The sequence below is a fragment of the Ambystoma mexicanum genome, chromosome 6p (assembly GCF_040938575.1).
Source record: "Ambystoma mexicanum isolate Mex_15411 chromosome 6p, UKY_AmexF1_1, whole genome shotgun sequence".
NCBI lineage: Eukaryota > Metazoa > Chordata > Amphibia > Caudata > Ambystomatidae > Ambystoma > Ambystoma mexicanum.
Genome location: NC_090935.1, coordinates 607,640,862 through 607,665,681, shown reverse-complemented (window position 1 = coordinate 607,665,681; position 24,820 = coordinate 607,640,862). Strand labels below are relative to the sequence as shown.

The following is a 24,820-nucleotide window of genomic DNA, read 5'->3' as shown; positions in this document are numbered from 1 at the left end:
GGACTACTTTTCCTGTTGGGTGGGGCAGGAGCCACTCCCTAGGTTCAGAACACTGGAACTCTTCTGGAAAGCAGGAATTCTTTTCTTACCTAGGCGTGGCTGTGGAAGGAGACACCTAAGCACTACAGGAGGCTTTTTAAACCACACCCGATGGATGAATCTTGCTTTGCGTTATTCTGCATTCTCTGCAGCAGAACGCTCATCGTGTCTTCTGCTTCTGATCCTGGGCCTAAGGGAACAAAGGCTTACCATCCTGGAATCCAGTCTTCAGCAGCACCTGTAAAGACAAAGAAAGAACAGGTTAGCACTACGGTCTTCAGTGGCAGCGCATCTCTTACCTGGTCCATCGGCTGTCACCAACGCCTTGCGCTGCATTCCGGCATCTGAAAAACAAAGGCTTACCTACTCTTCGCATGCTCCGGAGGTCTTCGCACTGCATTCCGGCATCTGAAAGACAAAAGCTTACCAGCTCTTCGCACGCTCCGGAGGCCTTCGGCGCTGCATCCCGCATCTGAAAGACAAAAGAAAGTGCGTTTAAAGACATTGGGCAACTTTATTACTCACGTGCCATTACTCCTTCCCACGCCGAATCCAGTGGGTATTCCAGCACCCTTTAGCTTCTCTAAAGCTCCGAACTTGTACCTGCAAGATAAAAGGGACAGTTAGTGTGCATCGTGAAGCAGGCTACAAGCGCTTACTTACGTGCTTCCAGGCGCTTCTATTCCTCATGCGGGTTCGATCCTCAACTCTCATCAGCCCGCCATCCGCCATCGCCGGAACCCTGCAAAACAAGAGATATCATTACAAAAGACTTTTAAGACATTTGAAGTGCCCAGAACTTACCGTTCGTGCAGTTAACGACAGACAGCAGTCCTCTGAGGTCAAGAGGCCTGCACCCTTATCCAGTGAAGAAACTGGTTACGGCACCCTGCCCCGAGGCAGATGGAGAGCTCGGCGTTCACTTACCTAAGGTGAGGGCGTTAACCTTTGGGGTTCTACAGGAGAAGAGAAAGGGAAGAGGAGAGAGGCACCCAATAAACCCAGTTCATTAATCCCATATTTTCTATCTGCAGACATCTTACTCTTCGAGTCAGACATACAGTGCACAGAGGTCCAGCCCAAAGAGCCAACCGTGTGTTACACATCACCTTTGAAGATACGGCATTCACCCAGTCAAGGCCGGCGCCTCTGCGGGAATCAGGTGAGCGTTACACGGAGAGAGCCAGGGATTATGACATCACAGATAACATCACTAAAACTTCATACAGGACATCATTAGGATGGCTCCGCTAGTGACATCACGCATGACATCACTGTTGTCACTGGCTTCATTAATTACATTTTGAAATGTGAGAACTCTGTTTTTTTAACATATCATATGTGTACAGATTCATATTTACACAGTACAATGTATTCTTCCCTTGTTTCTTTCAATGTAACGATTGGTATACAATTATGTAGCATAAGTAATTGATTTGTTTTGCATATTAACCAATCTTTGAATTCTTAGATTCTATATTATCAAAATGCAAACGAGCATGTACTTTCTTTCGTATGTGATACATTTTTCTATTAAACTTGTCATTTAGAAAATGTGTTCATTTAATGTTATTACAGTGAGAATTGTAACTTTAATTTGAACATTGACTATTTTCATAACACTTGCTATTAAACATGTTTCTACTTGTATCTATTCTTAATTTCTTTTACTATTACATATTATTATTATAGTATGTTTGAAATATCTGAAATAGATTTAACAGAATTTGGTACTTTCCCCTGTAATGAAGATTTGTAATTGTTTACTAATACAGGAAATTCAAACCATTTGTATAACGTTGCATATTTGAAAGTTTCTAAGTTGATATGTACTACAAATGAGTGTGCCAACCGTAATCCTATTATGCTGTAGCAGTGTATTGTTCATGTCATGATGTTATTATTGTTAAGTGTGAGAAAAGAAAATATGTATTAAGAAGTAAAAATACATTCTAACTTATTAACTCTGTAATGTCACATTTGATGTTATTATTGATCTCATCAGTAACGTCGTGTATGATGTAATTAGTGATGTCACCAATGATGTTATCTGTGATGAAATTGGTGATGCCATTATTGTGGTCATACACTGCACAACAGTTAAGGTGGACTTGCTTGAAATGCAATTGTTGAATTTCAGGGGTTTTGTTGTGGTAAGTCTGATCATCTTAACTCTCTCTTAAATACGTTTTTTTACACTGAATATATATAGGGCTTATTTACTAAGTTAAATAAGTAGCTTAAGTAAGAGCCCAAGTCCTTTTTTCTGCTTACACTATTTTTCTGAGCTTAGTAAATCAGTCCAATACAAATATATAGGTGGGGCTGATTTACTAAGCTAAATAACTAGCTTATTTAGGAGCCTAAGACATACTTACACCTTTTTAGCTAATACAAAAAGGTGTAAGTATGTCTTAGGCTCTTAAATAAGCTAGTTATTTAGCTTAGTAAATTTAGTTTAACTTCAGACACTTATTTAGCTTAGTAAATCAGGCCCATATATATACATATCACTTAGCGGATCCAAGATAAAGGCGCCATAACATCCCACCGCCACGACAGGTTTCATACAATATAGCCAGGCACACATTCTTTTAAAGTGCTTGAAGTGCAAAAAAGTTCATTTCATTGAATAAACAGTCAAATGTCCATCATTTTGATCTTTATTATACCCATGATAAAAAGAGAAAAACCCATAAAAAGTTTTAAAATTTCGCCATGCGGTCTGTCCTCAGCAAGACTTCATTAGGCAGTTCATAGATCCGGAAGACTGGATCCAGATCCTAATGCACCCTAGGGAAATCGCTATCTCTTCCAGGCTTCTTCTGGTGCAACTGAAAATCCTACATAGAATATATTATCCTAGAACTATGATACACAGATGGAAGCGTGTCCCAAACCCGTATTGTCTCCGATGTGGGAGAGAAACTGGAACATTCATACATATCCTGTGGGAATGCCCCCGAATCCAGACCTTTTGGGGTGAATGCTGCAGGGAATTGTCTGGATTACTAGGTCGTAACATAGCACTAGACCCCAAAATACTGTTACTGGGTAAACCCGACGAAAACATTGCAAACAAATGGGATTGACTGCTCCTGGCAACGGCCGCAGGACTGATGAAGCGTAATATCGCACAGAAATGGGGCGCTCTGGAATCTCTGACATTAGATCAGTGGGCAGATGATATGGACGCATGTGCAATGTTGGAACACAGAGTCTACAGAGCAAGGGGCTGTCCCACTAAAGCTTCCAAAATCTGGGGGAAATGGGAGGAACGTGACTCCCCGTAATCTTTGATACCTCAAATGAACAGGCTTTATGAACACATGGAGGTGGCTATAGAGGGGAAGCATCGGACTTAAACCATACTTTATTATTGATTCACTCTTTGAATGCATATATTTTGATTTTGTTTCTTTGTTTCTTGATAATTGTGATTGTTGTTAAAATCAATAAAATATATTATTTAAAAAAAGACTTCATCAGGCAGTTATAGATTTGTTTTTTACAAGCACAGTGAATATAAAGTAAACAGAAACCCGACTTACTCTAGTGTTCATCACACATCATGTGACTGTGTGCTTCAACCAAACGGGTTCCAATGGGAGCACCATCTTGGAACAGAGTCCATATAGGGGATATCAATGAGACAAATGGTTTTGTAACTAGAATAGAACAGACATAATCATCAGTTTGTTTGTATACAGTAATGGAAGGAAGGTTCTGAGAACAAATATTAACGATTAAGAGTAAAGAGCTTAAGTGCAAGGGTCTTAAAAATGATAAGTAAACAATCACACATTTCATATTATCCAAATCTGTGACAAATTCATGAGCAATAGAGCGAAGCAATAACATTACCTCTAATATCCCTGAGTAATCTATCATGAGAAACCAGATATGCTTGACATAGGAAATTACACAGTACAAATAAAGTTCAGTAAATTACAATTATCAATGATCCAATGACAAAGGATGAGATTTAAGGGAAGTGCTAAATGGACAAAGGGTGGTTAAGCACCGAATGGAGAGAGGTAAAGAATTCCAGTATTTGAGTCCCAATAAAGTAAAGGCCCGAAAGCGGGAAGAGGCCCAAGGAGGCTTAGGATCATGCGTAGTGATTCAGAACGTAAGGAGTGGGTAGGTACAGAGATGGAAATAGTGTTTCAAAGTTTGCTGCATATTTGTTCCTGAAGATTTGGAGTCTAACTTAACATAGGTGCAGGGTCTCTAACACTGACTGTATAGTAATGGTTAGGTTGGACTCCCCACCGGAAGAGCACTTTTCCAGATGTGTATAGCGTTGATGGCATTCCACGTCACTGCATGAAAGTTTGCCAAAAATATATAGACGTGACTCAGTTTACTGGGATGTTTTGTGAGGTTTCAACATGGCCATTTCAGGTGACTTGGCAGGCCCATGTCATGTACTAAGGCCATGCCTGGGCAAAGACACCAAAGGCATTGCCAGTGGGCACTAACGGTGGCTTGGGAATTCACTGTACAGGGCTCCATTACCGGATCCAGGCTTGAGGGTTCACCAGGCAGAAATGAAGGCCCTGCCTTGATCAAAGGGCCTACAGAGCATGACTGCATACCATCCCCAAAGAGGCCAATCGGACGGCGTTGTCTTTGCCTGGGATCGAATCCTCATGTGAGGTGGTTTGAGGTGTCTGTGGCCTGGTCAAGGGTCATGCCCATGTAATGTTCCCATGATAGCTCTGCTGCAGGCACCCCTGAGCCATCCGAAAGGTCATGTGGGGATGTCTGCTGCCATGCCCCGAAAACGTTTTTATTGCATAAGGGCCATTGTCCCTGCCTGGAGAAAACCATAGCCAACCAATCAGGCCCTCTCAGCACAGCACGGCCTCCGGTCATGCCCATTGGCCACTTTGACCAAGGCATGTCCTTCGGCCCTGGCATCCCCAAGCCCCCTGAATGACAGACCAAGCAACACCTGTGGCTATGCCCAGTGGCAACTTTGCCTGGAACAGGGACGTGCACCCTTCCCTAGGCCCCCCTGAGCCAAATGAAGCAGAAGATTGGCATGTGGCCACCCCCAATAGCCCCTTGGATCATATCAAAAGAAAGAGCTCAACTGTCACCTAAAATATAAGGCACGCAGTTTTATGTGGATTTGGTGGTTTTGATAAAACCTCTTTTAGGTTCATATTTACAAAGGGAGGCCAGTGTGTGGGTCCTGTTGCCATCACTTAGTGTTTGTGTCTTTTTTTTCTTTAAAGGACAATTGAACTGAGAATGTACTGTTCGGGTTATGGTGAGGTACAGCTTGTCTTTTGTGTAAGTGAGTTTCCTGTATCCCGGACGAGCTAACTGCCATTTACAGTAGACCACAGCATCCGTCATTAGAATCTAATCACGTCATAGGGACACAATATGAAATTGATTCAAAGTTACAGAAATGTTCTCAAAAACATCAGGAAAGTTAAAAAGAAATCTTCAGTCAGCAACTTTGGCTTTGCTGGTGACATCATGCATTGACTGCCAATTGAAAGATTGCTTTACAAATAGTGTACATATGGGTACAGACGGGCATGTGTTCATGTTAGAACTCATATAAAGAGTAGCAATGCTAAGGCGCAGAGCCACTGTACTCAATGTACACCAATTAAGGTCCTAAAAAGAATGCTTTCTGCTTGTGTGCAGATAACTGAAGAGAGAGAGAGAAAGAGAGAGAGAGAGAGAGAGAGAGAGAGAGAAAACGTGTGTGTATATATATATATATATATAAACACATCTCTGCGCATACATGTGTGTATATTGTGTGTGAACCAAACACTATACATTTGTGAGTGTGTGTATAGAAGCATGTCCTCTAATGTTGTGGTCTTCTTCCCACAGATTTTGAGGATTTCAAAGTGATTGACTGCACCTTTATAAACTGCACCTTCCTTCAGAACAAGACGGGGTGTCAGATCACCTTTGACGATGACTACAGTGCCTACTGGATTTATTTTGTGAATTTCCTTGGGACACTGGCAGTGTTGCCGGGCAACATTGTGTCTGCACTCCTGATGGACAAGATTGGACGCTTAACAATGCTAGGTATGGCGCTCACTGTGTGAAATTCAAGTGCTAATAAGTAAGGTTCAAAAAGGACCCGTGTGTTTAAAACCAATTGTTAGGTATGGAAGGGAAGTGGTGTAATAGTTGTAGGGTTTGATGCCTTCTGTGTCTGCTTAAGCAACCTTTGGATTGATTGATTGATTGTTTATTTGTAGCGCCTATACACAATGTGTTTCAAAGCGCTTCAAGGAGGGAGGGAACATGGGAGAAAAACAAAACATTCTAAGCAAGTCCTTGAAACAGATCAAAATGTGAAGAAAACAAACTATGAATCATAACAGATAGTGCAAGTGCATCGAAGCAATAAGGGAGAGGCAGGGGAGGAAAAAAAGGAGAACAATTCTTGCAGTAGCATTACTATGCCTGACAACATTTGTTGCAGTGCAAGAGTGACAAGAGGAAGGGGAAGGGGGCAGAGGGGTATAGGAGAGGAAGGGGTAAGGTTAGGGACAAACAAATGACTATCTAAGATAGTACAGGGGGGAGAGGAGGGATAACAACAAGAAGAGAAAAAGGGTCAAAGGGACAGGTGATAAAAGTAAGTGCTGAGGGAAAAAAGAAGAGGGGGGCAGAAAGGCTGCAAAGACAGGCGGCTACGGCTTACTATGCATAACGGCAATTGGGGTAGTGCCAGAATTTGATAGAGGAGGGAGGGGAGGAAGGGGTGAAGGAGAAAGAGAACAGGAGGGGCAAGCAGTAATGCAGGAAGTGTTGAGGGGGGCAAGGAGATGATCCTGAGGGACAAGGAATAAGGGAGATGGGCAATAAGGCCTGACTTTGCTGTTTATAACACTAGGATCCACACCAGCACTCACGCCTCCAGGTGTTGTCTGCTACTGACCACGCCTGGGCAAATAAATGTGTCCAAACCCCGAAAAGCCAAGTTTTCACTGTATTGGGGTGATTTGGGTTCAGCCAAACAGTTAAGTGACTTGGGTTAAGCTCATGGCAATTCATGCTGATGAAATGTTTCTGTAAACATTGTACTCAAGAGGTCAGCCCAGATCCTGCCAGCACATGCTCAAAGAAAACAAAGGATACAGTTAATGGAATAGGTCAAGGTTCAGAACGTTTCCTGCCAGGGAAGCTTGAAGAAAGCAAAGTGTCTAAATGACTAATCACTTGCACTTGGCTGCTGCTTTAACATAGAAACCAAAATGAACTCTTTATGTGCAGCCGACCGAAAATTGCAGTGTTATTTTTAATAAAAAATGATGGAAAATAATAAACGTGCAAAGGATGCATTGTTGTATTAGCATGTTTTGAGAAATGCACCAGTCACCTTATTCACAAAGGTGGCCTGAGCATTTCCAAGGGATGCATTGTTCGGGCCCCTTGCAGTAGTGTCCGGAGCATGTGGATGCTGGGGTGCATTTCATCTGACTGACACCAAAACACCTGTGGTGATAAAGTGTAAAAACAGCAATTCTATCCCTGTTTGAGGAATGGTAATGTAAGTGGGACAGCAGAGCTCCACAATGTAAAATAATGCATGAATGCGTTGGAAATGACCCTGTCATCCATTGACCTTACTCTGCACCTGTTCCATAGAGACATAGGGAAATCTGTTTATTTTCTGCCCAGTTTAATGTGAATCCCATTTCTGAATTTTGGATGCACTTTAAAATGGACATAAACACCCCCTTATTTGTGCAAATGGGCAAAGCAATTGAAACAAAGAATCTGAATGGGTGCACCTGTGATGCACACATTCAGAGAAATCTTATGAATAGGGCCCATCTTGTTTGGGCGCAAGAGATTGTCTGCACTAGCACATCTTATCATTTGCAACACAAACGTTCTGAGAATAGATATGTAGGTATGTTGTGTTTTTTCACAGGTGCAGGGTTCATAACATTGCAATCCTACCTGACCAATTGGCATTCCTTTAAGGAACATCCGAATGTTTATCAAGACCTTGACATGTAGCTGACTCTCCCTAAGCCCTACTGGCCTTTCTGAGGTCATTGACCTGCAGCCATTTAGCTCTCTATGATTACATAAATATCATCAGTAGTTGTCATGGAAGCAAACTCAGAAGGATGAACCTTCATGTACCCCTGCTGCCTTACGTCTGAGATTAAGCTATGGAAGGCACTGGTACTCTGCACTGGCTTTGCACAACACCGCCAAAGGCGCTCATCTGATGCCCTTGGTATCAGAAACACATTTATCTCAAAGGAGGCAGTGGGTCAATGAGCCAACATTGTTCAGGTTTTTGTCTGTGCCCCCAATTATCTGTCACCTGTCAATTAAAGAAATAGGTTATTTATTTATTGTTCATAGGCCATACATTTTCTAATACCTTGATATCTTTTAATGTGACATGCTTGGAAATTTCAAAATAAACCAACATGTGTGTCACCACTAAGTTGAGCTTCCTCATGGCCTAAGATAACATATGTTGATTACATGTTATAGTTCAACATATAAACGGGGAAAAAATTAATGGGATTGGTATATTAGTAGATAACAAAACAGTTAAATTAATGTAAGCAATTTACTGATGAAAAAATAAGTACAAAATATATTTCCAAATCAACAAAACATAAGGAAAACAATACAACAAAAAGGGAGAGAACACTGAAAAGAAAAAAGGGAAAGGGTAAAATGTCAGTGATGGTAGACCAGTATATACGTGTATATACATCTCAAAGCTAATTATATTGCATTAGCTTAGTACCGCCAAACTGTGTGCACTCTAATTTTGCAATTGGTGTATTATAATGATTTGCTAGGATTGCATAGTTACCTTGTACTTATAAAACGTATTGCTCTTTTGATGATGGCTGCACAATGAAAATGATGTCGGGCATGCAGTTTCCGCGGTAGGATTAATATAGAAAATGGATACGTTCCTCAGGAAAGTGATGTAACTTATTTAGTATCGGTTCAGCATGGCACTAATATCATTAAACATATGTTAATGTGCTCATTCGATTGGACTGGAGAATTTGAATAGGCTCCTTCAGTCAGTGGTCGAAGTGTACGAAAAGAAGTAGTGGAACTAAGTTCCCTGCTGGCCTGCACCCACTCCCCACAAACCCTGTCGCAATGCCCTCTCCCACCTGCAATCCAAACCCAAACAAACACACCTGCTGTTTAAGAGAACGTTCAGTGCAGTGCACTGAAGTGCAAGTTTCAACTTCTTCCTACACTTTTATTTTAAAACGAAACCATTCGGGAACGGTTTCCTTTTCAAAATAAAAGGGATAGGAGCACCACTCCCAACCGCTCCCGCCCATTTCGACCACTGCCTTCAGTTAGTTATTTTATGAAGTGATTTCTTGATGTATCTGTATAAGGAAAGGGAACAGAGGAAAAGCAAGAACCAGCATATATAGATTTATAGTGGATCTTGCAGGAATAGGTCTAGTAATGAATTGCATCAATATGGGGCTTACCTCATAGGTGAGGAACGTGTACCTCCCTTAATGGAGGTCTGTTTGTTAAGCGGGTTAAAGAGTGAATACTGGTCCGTGACTCAGTGTTGTGTGCGGCCGCCATTTTAAAACGACACACCCAAGCGCAATAAAGTCAGACCATGAACATACGTAATTTAACTAAGCAAATATTGTACTTATATTGGAATATGTTCTTGGCTACTAGGTATCAATGTTACATAAATAGCATTAGGGAGACAAATAGAAATAAGTAACTTGGGACATGCAATTTACAGCTTATATTAGTATTTTGGATCATTCTGATCTGCTACGTGTCCATTGCTTTCATACAATATCATTTCTATTCTGTCTTGTGTATAAAAGATGGCACAGTTTCTAAACTATATTGCAGTTTAAGTATAGACCTGCCATCAATTTTGTGGCGGGTGACAGCAGTTTAGTGTTATGGATCTAATTGCTGTAGTTAGTGAGACACAAGCGGCAGTACTAAATGTTCATTTTGTTTACGTAAAAGCATTACGTTCACGCTCAATTGGGAGACCTTTGTGAATATTATCTGTGCAAAAAATGTATTTAACTTCCTTTTGACACCATTCTGATTCCAGATCTCATCTTCTGATGGTGAGGCTGAGCATTTCTAGGCCAATGAAGTAAAATAAAACACTGAATTTAGCTTTTATATCATGTTACATGATGGAGATCAGCCTCTAAGAACGGGAGCAGGTTTCAAACCCATGATACTCTGTGTTGTCTTGCGTCCAAAGCAAATGCAAAACAGCTACAGGGGTTCATTTTGCAGGTCCAGCGGAAGAGTAAAAATGCATGTAAAAAAGCCAGTGAACTTTGCTGCCCTTTTCACCGATCCAGTGAATATTGTACAAATCAGGTGTTGTTGTGGAGCAGGAAAATGTTAACATGTTCAGCTGCTGTTGCCACTCCACCTGAGAAGCATGGCTGCATTACCGTCAATATTTCATGCCGGCTGTAATGCAATGCATTTCTATGAAATCCACTTGATTCCACTGCCAGTAGTGTGTAAGTGTAAAACACATTTGTGTTCTGATTGTTCCCACACGTGTCCTTTCTGGTGCACCTATATATATCAGTATCCCAAAATAGAAAACATTCATGTTTGCTTTTCCCATAATGCCAATAATAAGACTATTGCAAAACATGTTCCTACTGGCTCTACCAGTATAGGCCAGTATCCCCTCATCACACATAAGAACATAATCTTGTTGGCTTGCCTTAATGCCAGTAAAAAGAAGCTATGCCACAATAAGAACAAATGTTCTTGCTGGCTACCCACATCCCTCCCATATAAGAACACTCATGTTGTTCTTGCTCTCTAATGCCATTAAAGAAATGTCATGCCACAGTAAGAAAGAAAAAATAGCCTTGCAGGGTGCACAAATGCTCCCATGTAAGAGCACTTATATTGCTTTTGACCTGCCAAACACTAAATAAATGCCTCCCCTGTACCATGTAAGAACACTCATCATGTTGTCTTTGCTCTTAATGCGGGTCAAATATTCCATGCCACAGTAGTACCCAGTCAGTCGCATTTTAGTACCCTCGCCCAACCCCAACCCCTCCTAATGTATTGCCTACAAATGCCAGTAAAACATGCCATTTCCCTATCACAAAATGTTCATGCTCCAATGCCCCTCATCATTTCCCAGTCTTGCATATACAGATGAACTGCGTTAGGAGGATAGCTCAGGGGCAAAGTGTTTGCTTAGAAGCAAGACAACTCAGAGCAACACAGGTTTGAATCCCAGTCTCACGCTTACAGACTGGTCTCCGTATTAAAGGATAGTTCCGGGACTTTTTTTTTATTGTCCCTACGGGTCGGCCATGTGTTTGTAAGCATAAATCGGTAGATCGTAGGAAACTTTCCTATGGACCTTACCCGACTTTTCGCCCATTATCGCACTCGAAATCAGCCTCCATTTTGTGATAATCCTATCATTCCGCCGCATCGACCTGGCTCACCTGCCTTTGCGGCACTAAATCAAATCCCCCGCCCCTGAGCCTGACATCAGCAGACGCGTACTGCCCATTTCAAGCACGTCTCGTGTCAACAATCGCTGCGCCTCAGCTATTGACGTGTTGCCATGGAAATGGCAGGACGCCTCTTTCCCCAATAAGTATAAACAGACCGTTTCACAACACACAGCAGCAGATTTTCGATTCCATTCCTCTCTCTGTGTTACTTTGAGTATTCTGTGACTCGTTTCAGTGCTCTGGTCAGCTACCTTCGCCGCTTGTAGCCCGTGTGAACACCTGTAACATCTCTGTAAATTATTTTACTATCTTTACCGCACAATGGCCACAATAATGCCGTATATGTACGAGCCCGAGTACACCGAGGAAGAACTACTGGAAAGTCAAGCACGCGAAAACGATGGGGATTCGGACGGCAGTTGGGAGGACCAGTCAACGGATGAAGAGCCTGGACCATGTCGCATGGACGGCGTCTCCACCTGGTGCACGTGCAATCGGTGCGAGCTAATGCCAACTGAAGAGGAGAACTGCTGCTGCCGTGAAAATTCCGGGTGCTTGGCCTACATTTCGGAAAGCGAGCAAAGTCTGCAGGAAAGCGAGCAAAGTCCGCAATGCATCACCGAGCTGCCAGAGTTCAGGGAAGCCTGCCTCTCACGGACCGTGTTGAGGATGATGATGGTGCTTATGCACGAACTTCGCGGCACTGTTCGTCCGCGTAATCCGAGTAACGAGTAAGTATACTCTGTTTGTGATGTCAGTGATGCCACCACTATTTCATGGTCGTCTCCCACATATAAAATTACATTTACATATCATTCGAACGCATGTAAATTTGTTCCATATAGTGCATTTTCTAGATATAATTTTTTTCTAAGAAAAATGACATGTGTTACCTGAATCGACATTGATAAGAAAGTTTGGTCAGTTTAATACAGTTTGCATCTTTTTTTTTCACAGGTGGTACAGGCTGGTGGCCTATCGTTGCTTCACTTGGTGGCTTCACGGGAGGCTCGGACACCGCGTTCGGAGAGTAATACCTGCCTGTGCGGTACTTGCCATTAGACAACATTTCCCCAGTGACAGTGGACAATACCGCGGATTTTCCCTCGATGTGCTGCAACCTCAACTTTACAATGTGTAATGTTTATTATTTATGTTTAATTAAAATCTAAAATAAAGCCCAACATATATTTTAACAATGGTTGTTTTGATTTTTTAAATGAATCTAGTGTATATTCTCCTGGGAGGGTGAGGTATTTATAAACTCACCCCCCTGCATTCCATGTAGTAGATCCTGCAGCCATCCTCTTACATTCAGTTAGATGGCCTCTCCTTGGTGAGGCCCTGCGGCAAACTGGTCTTGTCTGCACGACCACCGCCCCGATCCACCCCCCGCCCTATCAAAGGCAGTTCGCACCGGGGTACTTGTGCTGGCAAGTGGAGCTGTCAGGGAGCGATAAAGGCCAAGAGGTGCCAAAGACCATGTACACTTCAAAGTGGTCTATAGAGCATGGGTTGTTGTTCCCATGTCTACCTACAGACCCCGTGTCTCCTGCCAAGCATCCCCCCTCACGCTGGACGGCCCCCTGCAATCCACATAAGTGTGTCTCCATTCACGAGTCTTCCTGTGTCTTGTCTGCACGACCACCGCCCCGATCCACCCCCCGCCCTATCAAAGGCAGTTCGCACCGGGGTACTTGTGCTGGCAAGTGGAGCTGTCAGGGAGCGATAAAGGCCAAGAGGTGCCAAAGACCATGTACACTTCAAAGTGGTCTATAGAGCATGGGTTGTTGTTCCCATGTCTACCTACAGACCCCGTGTCTCCTGCCAAGCATCCCCCCTCACGCTGGACGGCCCCCTGCAATCCACATAAGTGTGTCTCCATTCACGAGTCTTCCTGTGTCTTGTCTGCACGACCACCGCCCCGATCCACCCCCCGCCCTATCAAAGGCAGTTCGCACCGGGGTACTTGTGCTGGCAAGTGGAGCTGTCAGGGAGCGATAAAGGCCAAGAGGTGCCAAAGACCATGTACACTTCAAAGTGGTCTATAGAGCATGGGTTGTTGTTCCCATGTCTACCTACAGACCCCGTGTCTCCTGCCAAGCATCCCCCCTCACGCTGGACGGCCCCCTGCAGACCGCATAATGCCACGATATATACACGTCATTCATTCACAAACACACCCCTGTTTCGAATTCTTTATAACCCACTTCATATTTCTAATGAGAACTTCTTTGCGCTTTGCTAGTCAACCCGTGAAGGTGCTGGTTATCTGCTCTTCGTCTCTGTGAACTTCCGTGACCACTTTGAGCAAACTCGTCAGTTTGCAACCTGTGAACTGCTCCCTGTTCTACGACAAGAAACTACTCTGATCCCTGCATCTAACTGTTTGTTCGTCAAGGTAAGTCCATGTACCATAATCATTTTGCGTCCAATTTTTTAATTTATATCTATTTGCTAGTAGTCATCAAATTGCATCCATGTTTTCTTTTCGTTCACGACAGTACATGCAAGGAACTAGTCACATGTTCTGAGTTTAGTCAAATTACTTTTTCTATTTTTTGAAAGTTATTGAAATACTTATCCGCATGTGAATAACGTGTATAGTTCCAAGAACCAAAACGGACCTTGCATTGAACCTTTTATGTGTCATTTAATGTTTTAACACATTGGTATTCATAGAGAATTGTTGATCTTTACTTTTCAGAACTTTCCATAATGCCTGCCTGTTCCATTGGCGGTTGCCCTTCGAAGACCCATAACAAATCTGAAGGTACTATAATGCATGTTTTCCCTAAGACAATAGATCAGATAAGAGAATGGGTCCGATATTGCGGATATCCAGCCTCTGAGATAGAAAGTAGAGTCCTAGAAGTCTTTGCGGACAAGAGGGGTGATCGATACCGCATCTGCAGCAGGCACTTTAGCCCAGACATGTACTCCACATCATTGCTAATAAGGACGAAAACACCGCGAGCGAGGCGAAAATTGCTCTCAACCGCTATTCCCACTCTATTCGTCCACATCCCTCCACTGGTGAGTCAAGTTTACGTATTTATCTCTCGGCATTGCGGTAGTGTGTAGCATTAGCTAACAATAATTTCCCCATTTATGTATCCACTCAATATGAAGGCTGAAGATTCTCCATCCGTGTCGTTATTGCAGTCATCAGCCACTTCAAGCGCCTATCGGGTAATCTTACTTAGCTATTCTGACACTGACTTGTTTTAGGCATGTAAATCAATAGTTTTAATTGATCGTGTAATTATTTTACCTAATGGTACACCACAGTACTCGTCCTCTAGTCTTTGTTTTCAGTTATAATTATTGTTATCCAAAATAATGCAAGTACTGTCTTTCAGGGAGATGCTGAGGAGTCCAACGCATTGACGACAACCGTAGATGTCACTCAGATGCTCGAGGTACGTTTCCGGACAGTTCCATCGATGGAGATCATCAGATCTTGCATTCTTGTAGCGTGATTGTTACACACAATGTTTCTTTCGTTTTTAGCCATTGGTATGTCCTTCTGTCGTCGCCCTCCTATGTGTCTTCTTTTTTCAATATTGTGTTCATTACTAATGAAAGTCCTATGTTTCAGGGAGTCGATGGAGCATTAGTCCAAGAGGAAGGGGGAGCATGCAGTTACGGGTCGGCGCAACAGCTTGCAGAAGTGTGCACCGCAGTTACAGCGTCCCTTGATGTTCTTATGCATTTCGAGGTATGGATACTGACAGATCAATCATGCGAGATCAAATGACGTGATTACATCCGCTATACTTCCTTCTTTATTAACGCAAGTACTATGTTTCAGGGAGCTGACGGAGCTTCTTCAACAAGAACATCACCCCTAGTAGTTGATGCAGATCTCTGGGTGGTGACACTTCCAACGATGGAGCAAATCGAATCATATTTAGATATCCATTATTTATTTTAGACAACTGATCATTTGTGCAGGTCTATTTAGATGAGCCGTTGACGCCTGCAGAAAGTTTATGTTCTTTTAAACAAAATACAAAACCATACTAATGCAATTACTGTGTTTCAGGGAGTTGCTGAAGCCTCATCTTCAATAATATCATCAATGGAAGTCTATGCGGAGCCCGAGGTATGGATCTTGACAGTTCAATCTAACTAGATCAACAATGCGTGAACTATTGTCGTTTGAATGTTCTACACAATGCGTTCATTCGTGTTTTGCTATTGAGATGTACGTATGGGTATTGGTCCCCAAGTACATTTTGTGTTTTCAATATTATTATACATACTAATGAAAGTTCTATGTTTCAGCGAGTCGATGGAGCCTCAGTGAGTGATGGATGTGCTTATCATGAAAGTATAGTCGTTGCAGCGCGAGAGGAAGTGGAGACATGCACACACGAGTCGGAGCAACAGCGTCCAGATGTTGAAGTTCGAGGAAAGAAAGTTTCAAAGAAAAGAAAGCAAAAGAAGGTTAGTGTCCTGTTCACTATATTATGTTGTCTTTCACTGTCAATAGTTCAATACTGTAAGTTGTGTTTAAACTGAACATCCCTTTTCTAATCTGTCCTCTAGTTGCGAGTGGGTGTAAGAACTAGATCTACACAGACAGTGAAGCGAACGAGAGATGTTGCTTGTCAAACCTTTTGGCAGGGACTTGAGACTGGAGATGCATCGTGCCAATGGGAAGAATATGAAGTGATTGACAACGGAGCTATACCACCACCAGCCATTGATAGTGAATGTCCTCCTGGTAGTTTGGATGCAGTCGTAGATCAATTCACAGAATCCACACCCGCAAAAAATAAGAGCACGCGAAAGTTGAAGACATTGTTTTTTTCTCCCATCTCCGGACAAGGAACAGATGTTGCAATGGAAGAGAATGAAGTGGACGACAATGAAACACCATCAATATCACTCAGCATAGCGGAAGACGATATCAGAGATTGTACCTTTCATGCGAGTGACATGTCCTCAACGTTACAGGCCGAACCAGCTGGGATGCAGAGTGACAGTATAAGGAAAGAGGCCAAATTCATTGTATTCGATAGCTGTTTGATGGATATTATTATGATGATGAAATGTGGGCATTGGGTTGGTGGGGAAGTATGTGGGGAGCCATTGATTAATGTGACTCGTGCAATTCGAGGCACTAACCTTAAAATACATGCCACCTGTACACAATATCATCCGTTCGCATGGTCTGCACAACCCATGCTGGGGCAACTGCCAGCAGGCAATCTACTTTGTGCAGCGGCCGCACTTTTTAGTGGTTCAAGTTTTAAAAAGTTACAGTATTTCTTTCAGTTTGTGGGAATCCATTTCATTGCGAAAAGTCAGTTCTACAAATACCAAACCGATTATCTATTTCCAGCCATCAGCGAAGCTTGGAGAATGGAAAAAATGTCAATGGAAAGTACATTCGCGGGCAAACGCTTCAGGCTAGCCGGTGATGGACAATGCGACAGTCCAGGATTTTCAGCCAAGTACTGCACCTACCACTTTCAGGACATGGAAAGTAAGAAAATTGTGAGTTCGGTGGTCGTGCAGGTGTCACAAAGTACATCCTCAGTGGCCATTGAGAAAGTTGGCTTTGTAGCATCATTGCAAGAACTACAATCGCGGGGAATGGTGATCGACCTGATAGCCACGGACAGACACGTTTCAATTGCCAAGACAATGAGAGAACAGTACAAAAATATAAATCACCAATTTGACGTTTGGCATCTTGCAAAATCAATCAATAAAAAATTGTCGGCTGCAGGAAAAAAAAAAGATATGCAAGGTATTTCACAGTGGTCCAAGTCAATCAGCAACCATCTTTGGTGGAGCTCAAAAACATGTGAAGGGTCGTTGGAAATTCTACTGGAAAAATGGCGGTCAGTAATGTTGCACTGTAGCAACGTACATCGATGGTCGACAAATGAGCATTTCCACAAATGTGAACATGGCCATTTGTCCACAGAGGAGGCACGGAAGAAGAAGTGGTTGATTCCTTCATCACCCACTCACAAGGCCATTGAAAAGATTGTATTTGATAAAACTATAACAAGAGATTTGAGGGGACTCACGGAATTCTGCCACACAGGAGATTTGGAGGTGTTCCACAATATGTGCCTAAAGTACAGGCCCAAAAGATTGCATTTTGGCATGGAAGGCATGATAAATCGGACTCTTCTAGCGGTCTTGGCACATAACCATAATGTTGGCCGTCAACAAAGTAGGACGACCGGAACTTTAGGGACGCTTCGCTACAATAAGGCCTTCACTAAAAGAAGTAAACAATGGGTGATCAAACCAGTGTTTGAGGATATGCAATATGAGTTTATTGAGAGACTTATCGTAGATGTCCTCGATAGGCACATACATGGAGTGGTGAACGAACCTATGCAGGGGACAACTGCATTGCCACCCAACATTGCCTCTGTTCCATGTCCACCTAAAGCAGAGCTCATTGAGAAATACACATCACGGTTTAAATGATTGTAATTCGATTGTCTGTTCTCTCGAGTCTCCTCATGTTGCAGGCCCATTGCAATTAAACCAAACAGTAATATAAATCATTTTTACAGAAATTATAGAATGTTTCCGTATTACAAACACATGGCCGACCCATAGGGACAATAAAAAAAAAGGCACGCAGACAAGATGCCCTTACACTAACTGGAGCTAACTAGAAATGTGTGCTCGCTCAAAGTGAAGGTCAGCTGCTTTGATGTTTTGCTCGGGTGGCGGAACGGCCCACGACCCAATATAAGGTTCTATTGTGATTTGACCTTGACAGGCCGGGACCATCCTGAAAGACTAAGAAAAGATAATGAATAAAATTTCAGAAACGAAACGATGAGCCACGTTCATTAGAAGAAGTAACGTCGGCAAAGAAGGAGTGGTGTTTCGGGTCTGCCCTACACAGAGACACAATGGAAAATGCAAATATAATGTAAGTAACTTTTGATGAGTTTATACCGCAATTTCATTACTATACAGTGGCTTTAAAGACGGGTTCAGTTGTACTTGTTCGTTCTATGTGGCATAGTGTTTTCTACCGCGCACTATCTGGAGGAGAAACATCTGCTTTTACTGAAGCACCTCAAAACCTTCCTCTTTGCTTCTGCTTTCTCTCTCCCTCTCCCCTGCTACAACTGGTCCACTGTCTGCGACCTCGGTCCTGGGCCCTTCCACTCTCCACCTGCACTGCCTCCCTGTCAACCCCTGCACTGGGGGACTGTCTCAGTATCCTACAGCCCCCCCTTCCCAGCACTTGTTCTGCACTTACCTTGCACTTACCACCAGCTGGCCCTATTTATTTATTATTTTATGCTACTTACCTTGTACTCCACTCCCCCCCCCCTCCATGCCTCGCCACGCCTTTAAACACTTGTGTACACCCAGTAGCGCTGTCCTCGCTATGAAATGAATAATTTTAATAAGGATCTGATGGTGAGACTAATTTCATTTTTTATGTTTTTAGGTACATCATTCACTACTGTCTGTGTCACGAGTACCAGACACCGGCGGACGGCTTCTACAGCCGCCAGTTGCTTCTCCGCGTGAACAACGTTACCACCCTGACCATTTTATGGGACGATCGCCAAGTACAAGTATGCCCTTACGCGGTACTAACGGTTAGATGCAACATACCTACCGTTGTGGTGGCCTAGTGCCTCGTTGTTGGAACAGCCATGCGATTATCAGTGCGACAGAAGAGCTTATTTTTATCGTAAACCAACACCCTGTGTACTGCACACGAACATCGCTTCCCTCAAGACGAACTAATTTGGATCGAGAGCAAAGAAAAATGCAAATCGCTGAATATTCTCTAAACATTTGATGTCCAATAAACGTACTTTGCCAAATGTACAATCTTGCCGTTTGCTTTTAAACCACGGTTTCACATTCTGAATTGTGGTGCTGTATTGTGAGATGCTCTAAGACCCTGTGTACAGCAAAGGACCATCGCGTTCCTCAATACGAACTTTTTGGAACATGAGCAAATAAAAATGCAAATCGCTGAATATTCTCTAAACATTTGATGTCAAATAAATGTACTTTACCACATTTACAATCTTGCGGTTTGATTTCAAAGTACAGTTTCATATTCCGAATTGTGGTGCGCTGTATTGTGAGCTGATCTGTGTTGATTTCCGGGGTCTGTGTGGAGTCGCGTAGAAGACGCCTGGGCGCGTTTGCCTACGCAGCTCAGTCACGTCACGGATAGAGGCGGGGAATATGAATGTTTTGATAAAGTCTGTTTCAGGGGCGGGGGATTTGATTTAGTGCCGCAAAGGCAGGTGAGCCAGGTCGATGCGGCGGAATGATAGGATTATCACAAAATGGAGGCTGATTTCGAGTGCGATAATGGGCGAAAAGTCGGGTAAGGTCCATAGGAAAGTTTCCTACGATCTACCGATTTATGCTTACAAACACATGGCCGACCCGTAGGGACAATAAAAAAAAAGTCCCGGAACTATCCTTTAAGTGTGTTATAAAATAGTTATTAATTAATTAGCACATGCAAACACACACACACACAAAGACTCTGACATTCACACATTCACACGAGCACTCACACTGCGTTCTCATTCACACACGCATGTGAACCATTCACACTGCATTCATTCATATGCGTGCAGTTACAGACACCCCCTTGCAAACATGCATACACACTTACACACTCGCCCCCATGCAGAATGGCTGGATGTGGCAATGGGAACCCGAACTAGTCACTGCAAGAGAGGGAAAGTAATAGAGATGGTGCTGAGGAATCTTCACCTGTTGGAGAATCTGATCAGTGAAGGTACTGAAAACAGAGGTCACAAACCATATAGCACTGCTATTTGCCATTAAAGAGACAACACAGAGTGGATTGTGGTATGCCAAATGCAAGGTAACCCAGCTTTATTTGCAATGTAAAGATGGGGAAAAAACAAACAACAGCCAAGCTCTCACACAACAGGAAACAGCAGTTTGTATAGTCCTTCTTATGTCACAGTTATGAAAACCTATCGCTCCTGGTCATTGGTTCCCTCTACTAAGCTGCATATATAATTCTATATGTCCAACAATAATGATTGAATAACTCTTTATCTAAGATCCCACCCATAAAACACCCCATAAAATGTGCTACATCATCATGCTTGATTATTATTGGTAGGCTCTAAATTACTTCTGCGGTGAAAAGGACATGTGCTTATTGGTTAACATGCGGTCACACTCTCTGTGAACTGGCGGGATGATGACATGTGTTATGTAGATGGAAGGAGAGGACAAACGTATCGCCTTTGTTTTTAGTTAAATAAAACAGCCCATGTTATCTCTGCCGTGATGTCTCTGAGTTTCAAGGAACAACTTCCAGTAATTCCGGTCCTCTTTATCCTTGCAACAGTAACCGCCATTCTATTCTTGGCATATTTATGAATACTGTTATTATGAACCATGCTGTTGTTACCATGTGCGCAGAAATAATGTGTCTTTTTAGCCACATCCGCTTACGACATTTACTGGGAGGTTCAGTTTGTCCCATAGACTTCAAATAGTCTGCCGTGTTGTTGTACTTGATTTACCTTAACAGTTGACGCTCACAATGGTATCTTGTTCCGTTATATAACGCTCCCCTACGGAGCTCTGGGCTGTGACATTCCTTTGAGGCAGCTACCATCCGGCCACCACAGCATTTTCCTGAATTAAATGTATTTGTTCAAATTGCGTGCTTAGCTTGGTCCTCTCTTAAAGCTGCACAACTTAATTCTCTGCTGTGTTGGTGCAGTTTAAAATTGCAACTGCTTGTCATGTTATTCTCCTCTGAAGGACACATTTATTTTGCTATCTACCAATTTCTTGGTGCATGCCTGTCACATGATTTCCCTTCCTGTGGGTAGCAGCAACCTTATCTGCCTACATTTTTCCTGCCCTACTTGTGTAGTGAGACCCCATCTTGGTACACGCCTCCCTGTCACCTAGTCTATTCTATTTAAAAGCACACTAATTGTGCAAGCTAATGCCTCATCTGTTCCCCACTTGTGTGGCGGAAAAATAACTATTCTTTGTGCCAGCTGCATCCAGGAGAATTTAAAGTGCAGTTTCAAATGTGTCCTTTCTTGTCTTATAATTTTGTTTCTTCTGAGGAAAGCAGGGGGGCAGAGCCTGAACATGCTCTCTAGTCAATAACTGCCCCACTACAGCACCATACAGAAACAAACGCAGAGGGTACTTGGTTGAGAGAGGAACAATCAGAGGTCCAGCAGGGTCATCATAGGCCACTCAAACTACTCCCCATGAGCGATTGTGGAACAACAGTAGAAAACTGTGATGGATTGATTCATAATAGAATGTACCACCAATTTCAGTGATGAGGCGGCACACTCTAAGGTAACAAGTCACGGTAGACTGCATAGCACTCCAACACACACGTTGACCTAGGATGGAGGCCAAAGCAGACAGGAGCACCGGAGAGGAAAGTAAAGCCTACAAGATATAACACAAAAAGGAAAATAGAGTACAGGTTTGATCAAACTGTGCCCTCAACGGAAAACCTCACAGAACAAGGACTAAAAGCAAATTGAGTTAACATCAAACCTCTTGCCATGGCCCCTCTCCAATACATCGCCAAGGCACCAAAGTCACAAGTCACAAGTCACGTTATCCTATATCCATCTTTTACCTTTATTAAGCCTTTCTGCGGATACTGTGACTAGTGGGGATGAAAATATGAAAATGCAGAGTCTTTGTATCCTGATGTATATGTTTGTTTGTGTGTATTCTTTTGCACAATTTCTTTAACTGTTTTTGATCACCTGTTTTTTTTTTCAAACTATCCTTTTTTAAGTCGGAGTCGCATGCGTGTTTGCAATGAAAAGAATGGATGATATTATGGAGACCAATTCATACTTTGCTGAGGGGATGGTTCTCACTTTCTCCAATTTATCTTTGCAGGTGGTTCTATGGTGCTTTCTGGCATTAGCTGTTTTTTCTTGTGGTTTGGTACCAGTGAAGCGATGATGATTGGCATGCTCTGCCTGTACAACGGACTCACCATTTCAGCATGGAACTCGCTGGATGTAATCACTGTGGAATTGTACCCCACAGACAGAAGGTATTATCTCAACTAAACCATTGGCTGATGGTGTACTCATAAAAACCACTCCACTATAGCTTACAAACATGTTTGATTGCTTTTGAGCAAAACATTCAAGAGAAATAAGGGTAATGATGAGTTTACTCCAACCACACCATTGTGCTGAACACATCAAGGGCTCTAATTTGTGAAGTCTTCCACATTAAGGCTTGCATAAAAATAAATTGCATGTGAGCAGTTGTTTATATTGTTTGTGTGGTCAGACAATGAGGTCTCTGTACCTAACAGCACAAGCAGGGGCGGTAGGGGTGCCTTGCTTCTTCCAGTTACCCTGTAAGTATTTTCACATGTGTTTCCGGTACCTGCTAGTTACTGTTTCCACAGTCAGAGTTGTGCACTGCTATTGGAAGCATCTCACATTCACTGATCTTGCAACACAGGAGCCTTTGTAAAAAGAGCATCTTCTCACTTAAGACAAATCACACCAGCTGGAACTTGTCCTGGCAGAGTGCAGAAACCCAAGTAATGAGTGTGTCCCCAAGATTTGCCCATTACTGACTCCCGCCCCCTAGTTAATGTTAAGATGGCCAAGGAAAGTCTCAGATTACTCACAGGACTCTGAGTCAATCCAAGCCAGACTAAAAAATTGAGTAGAAAAAGTGCAAGGCAAAAGCCACCTTTATTATCATCCACATAAAATTAAAATGTTTCAGCTCTCAGAGAATACATAGAAAACAATTGGTTAAATACTGCAAACTTGTCACCACGAATGTCATAACATAATCTTAGGTGCAAAAACCTACGGGAAACAGGAGCTGCTTAGTGGTAGTTAATTTCATTGGGAACAATCTGATGTCTTCACATGGGACCATTCTAAATTGATAAAGGTAAAAATACATCATCCCTACATGAAGTTATTGGTGGGAAAACTATTTCATGGGCACTAGGGTTTCTTGTTGGTTGGCTTCTTGCTGACCAACCTTGGACACTTGGACACTTGGCAGCCCATCAAGACATGGGCCAGACCAGGAGAGGAGAGAGAGGCCTATGGACTGTTCATTGTTCATTAAAGGAGTTACCATCCCTTGTCCCTAGGCCATGAGTCAGGGTGACATTTTTGTACTTGGACCTGTGTGGCATCTTGTGTCTGTGTGTACGTGTAGGCAGTATGGCAGGTGGCCTATCTGTGTTAGTTTCTAATGAATAGGCACTGTCTTTCAATGATGGGTCACGTGTTGTGAGACTGTGTATGAAATCAAATGAACTCCTATTTATTGGGATTGAAGCTAATTTTCAATGCATGTGCTTTGCTTTTGTTGCTAGTGACACTCTTAAGTTATTCTTTATAGACCTTTTGGATTATTGTGTCATTGCAGCTGGCTAACAAAGACTGTTTGGGCTTCTAATTAATCTGGGAATGCATTGCTTGAGTTTTGGAATTATTATCTCATTGCTTTGCTCTGCCATTCCTATCCTCCCTTATGCATGGTAACCTTGAAATTAGTTGCTAACTACTGTCTGAGTTCTGCATGGATCTGTGCTTCTTGTGGATTCAGCGTTATGAGTTCTCTTGAATTCTTGAGGCCTTTCGTTTAATTAAAAGCATGCTGCGGCTTCCATTTTAAAGAAGATGGCTGCCCAATTACACTCTTTGTTTCTATGTTAGGGATATATATTTGCATGTTATTCATGTTGTATATTACTTTTACATTGCTTCTATTAGTGTTCTTCATGTATTGTGGATGCTATGTTCATATTCTTAATGCATGTGTTTGTTACGGTTGCAGCATTAGTTTCTTCTTTTGTCATCTTTGGTTTAAATGATCTCTATGTCTTGCTGTACCTGCCTGGGATACGGGCGGTATGGTTGCCTGAGTCGGGGAGGGCAGAAACTATGGATGATAGTCACCTGCCTCTTTACATTAACAAATTCCTGAATTCAGATGCCAACATACTCTGTCCTTTACTTAATAAAAAGCTCCAAAGGATTTGGTTAAAAAATGTCCCAGTATCCTAAGCTCAGTAATGGAGCACTTTGCAACATGTTTCATTTATTTATTGCATACAGAGTGCTTTCATCCAAAGCGCTGTGCAGTAAACTTATAAAACTAGTACAGTAAGCAACCATGAACATACAATAGCAAGAATAAATGGCGAGAGACATTCTAGGGGCGACAAGACAAGCAAGGGGAAACATGCAAGGACAAAATAACGATCTTACTAGGCC

The 24,820-nt window shown here is 42.6% G+C and overlaps 1 protein-coding gene across 1 annotated transcript in view; it reads left to right on the top strand.

Annotated features, from left to right (window-relative positions):
* Positions 1 to 24,820, top strand: part of SV2C (synaptic vesicle glycoprotein 2C) — an 865,364-nt gene that overhangs the window by 809,681 nt on the left and 30,863 nt on the right. Inside the window, exons 11-12 of the mRNA XM_069627452.1 lie at positions 5,905 to 6,108; positions 22,452 to 22,611. Coding sequence (XP_069483553.1) covers positions 5,905 to 6,108; positions 22,452 to 22,611 — 364 coding nt within the window. The remainder of the gene's footprint in view (positions 1 to 5,904; positions 6,109 to 22,451; positions 22,612 to 24,820) is intronic.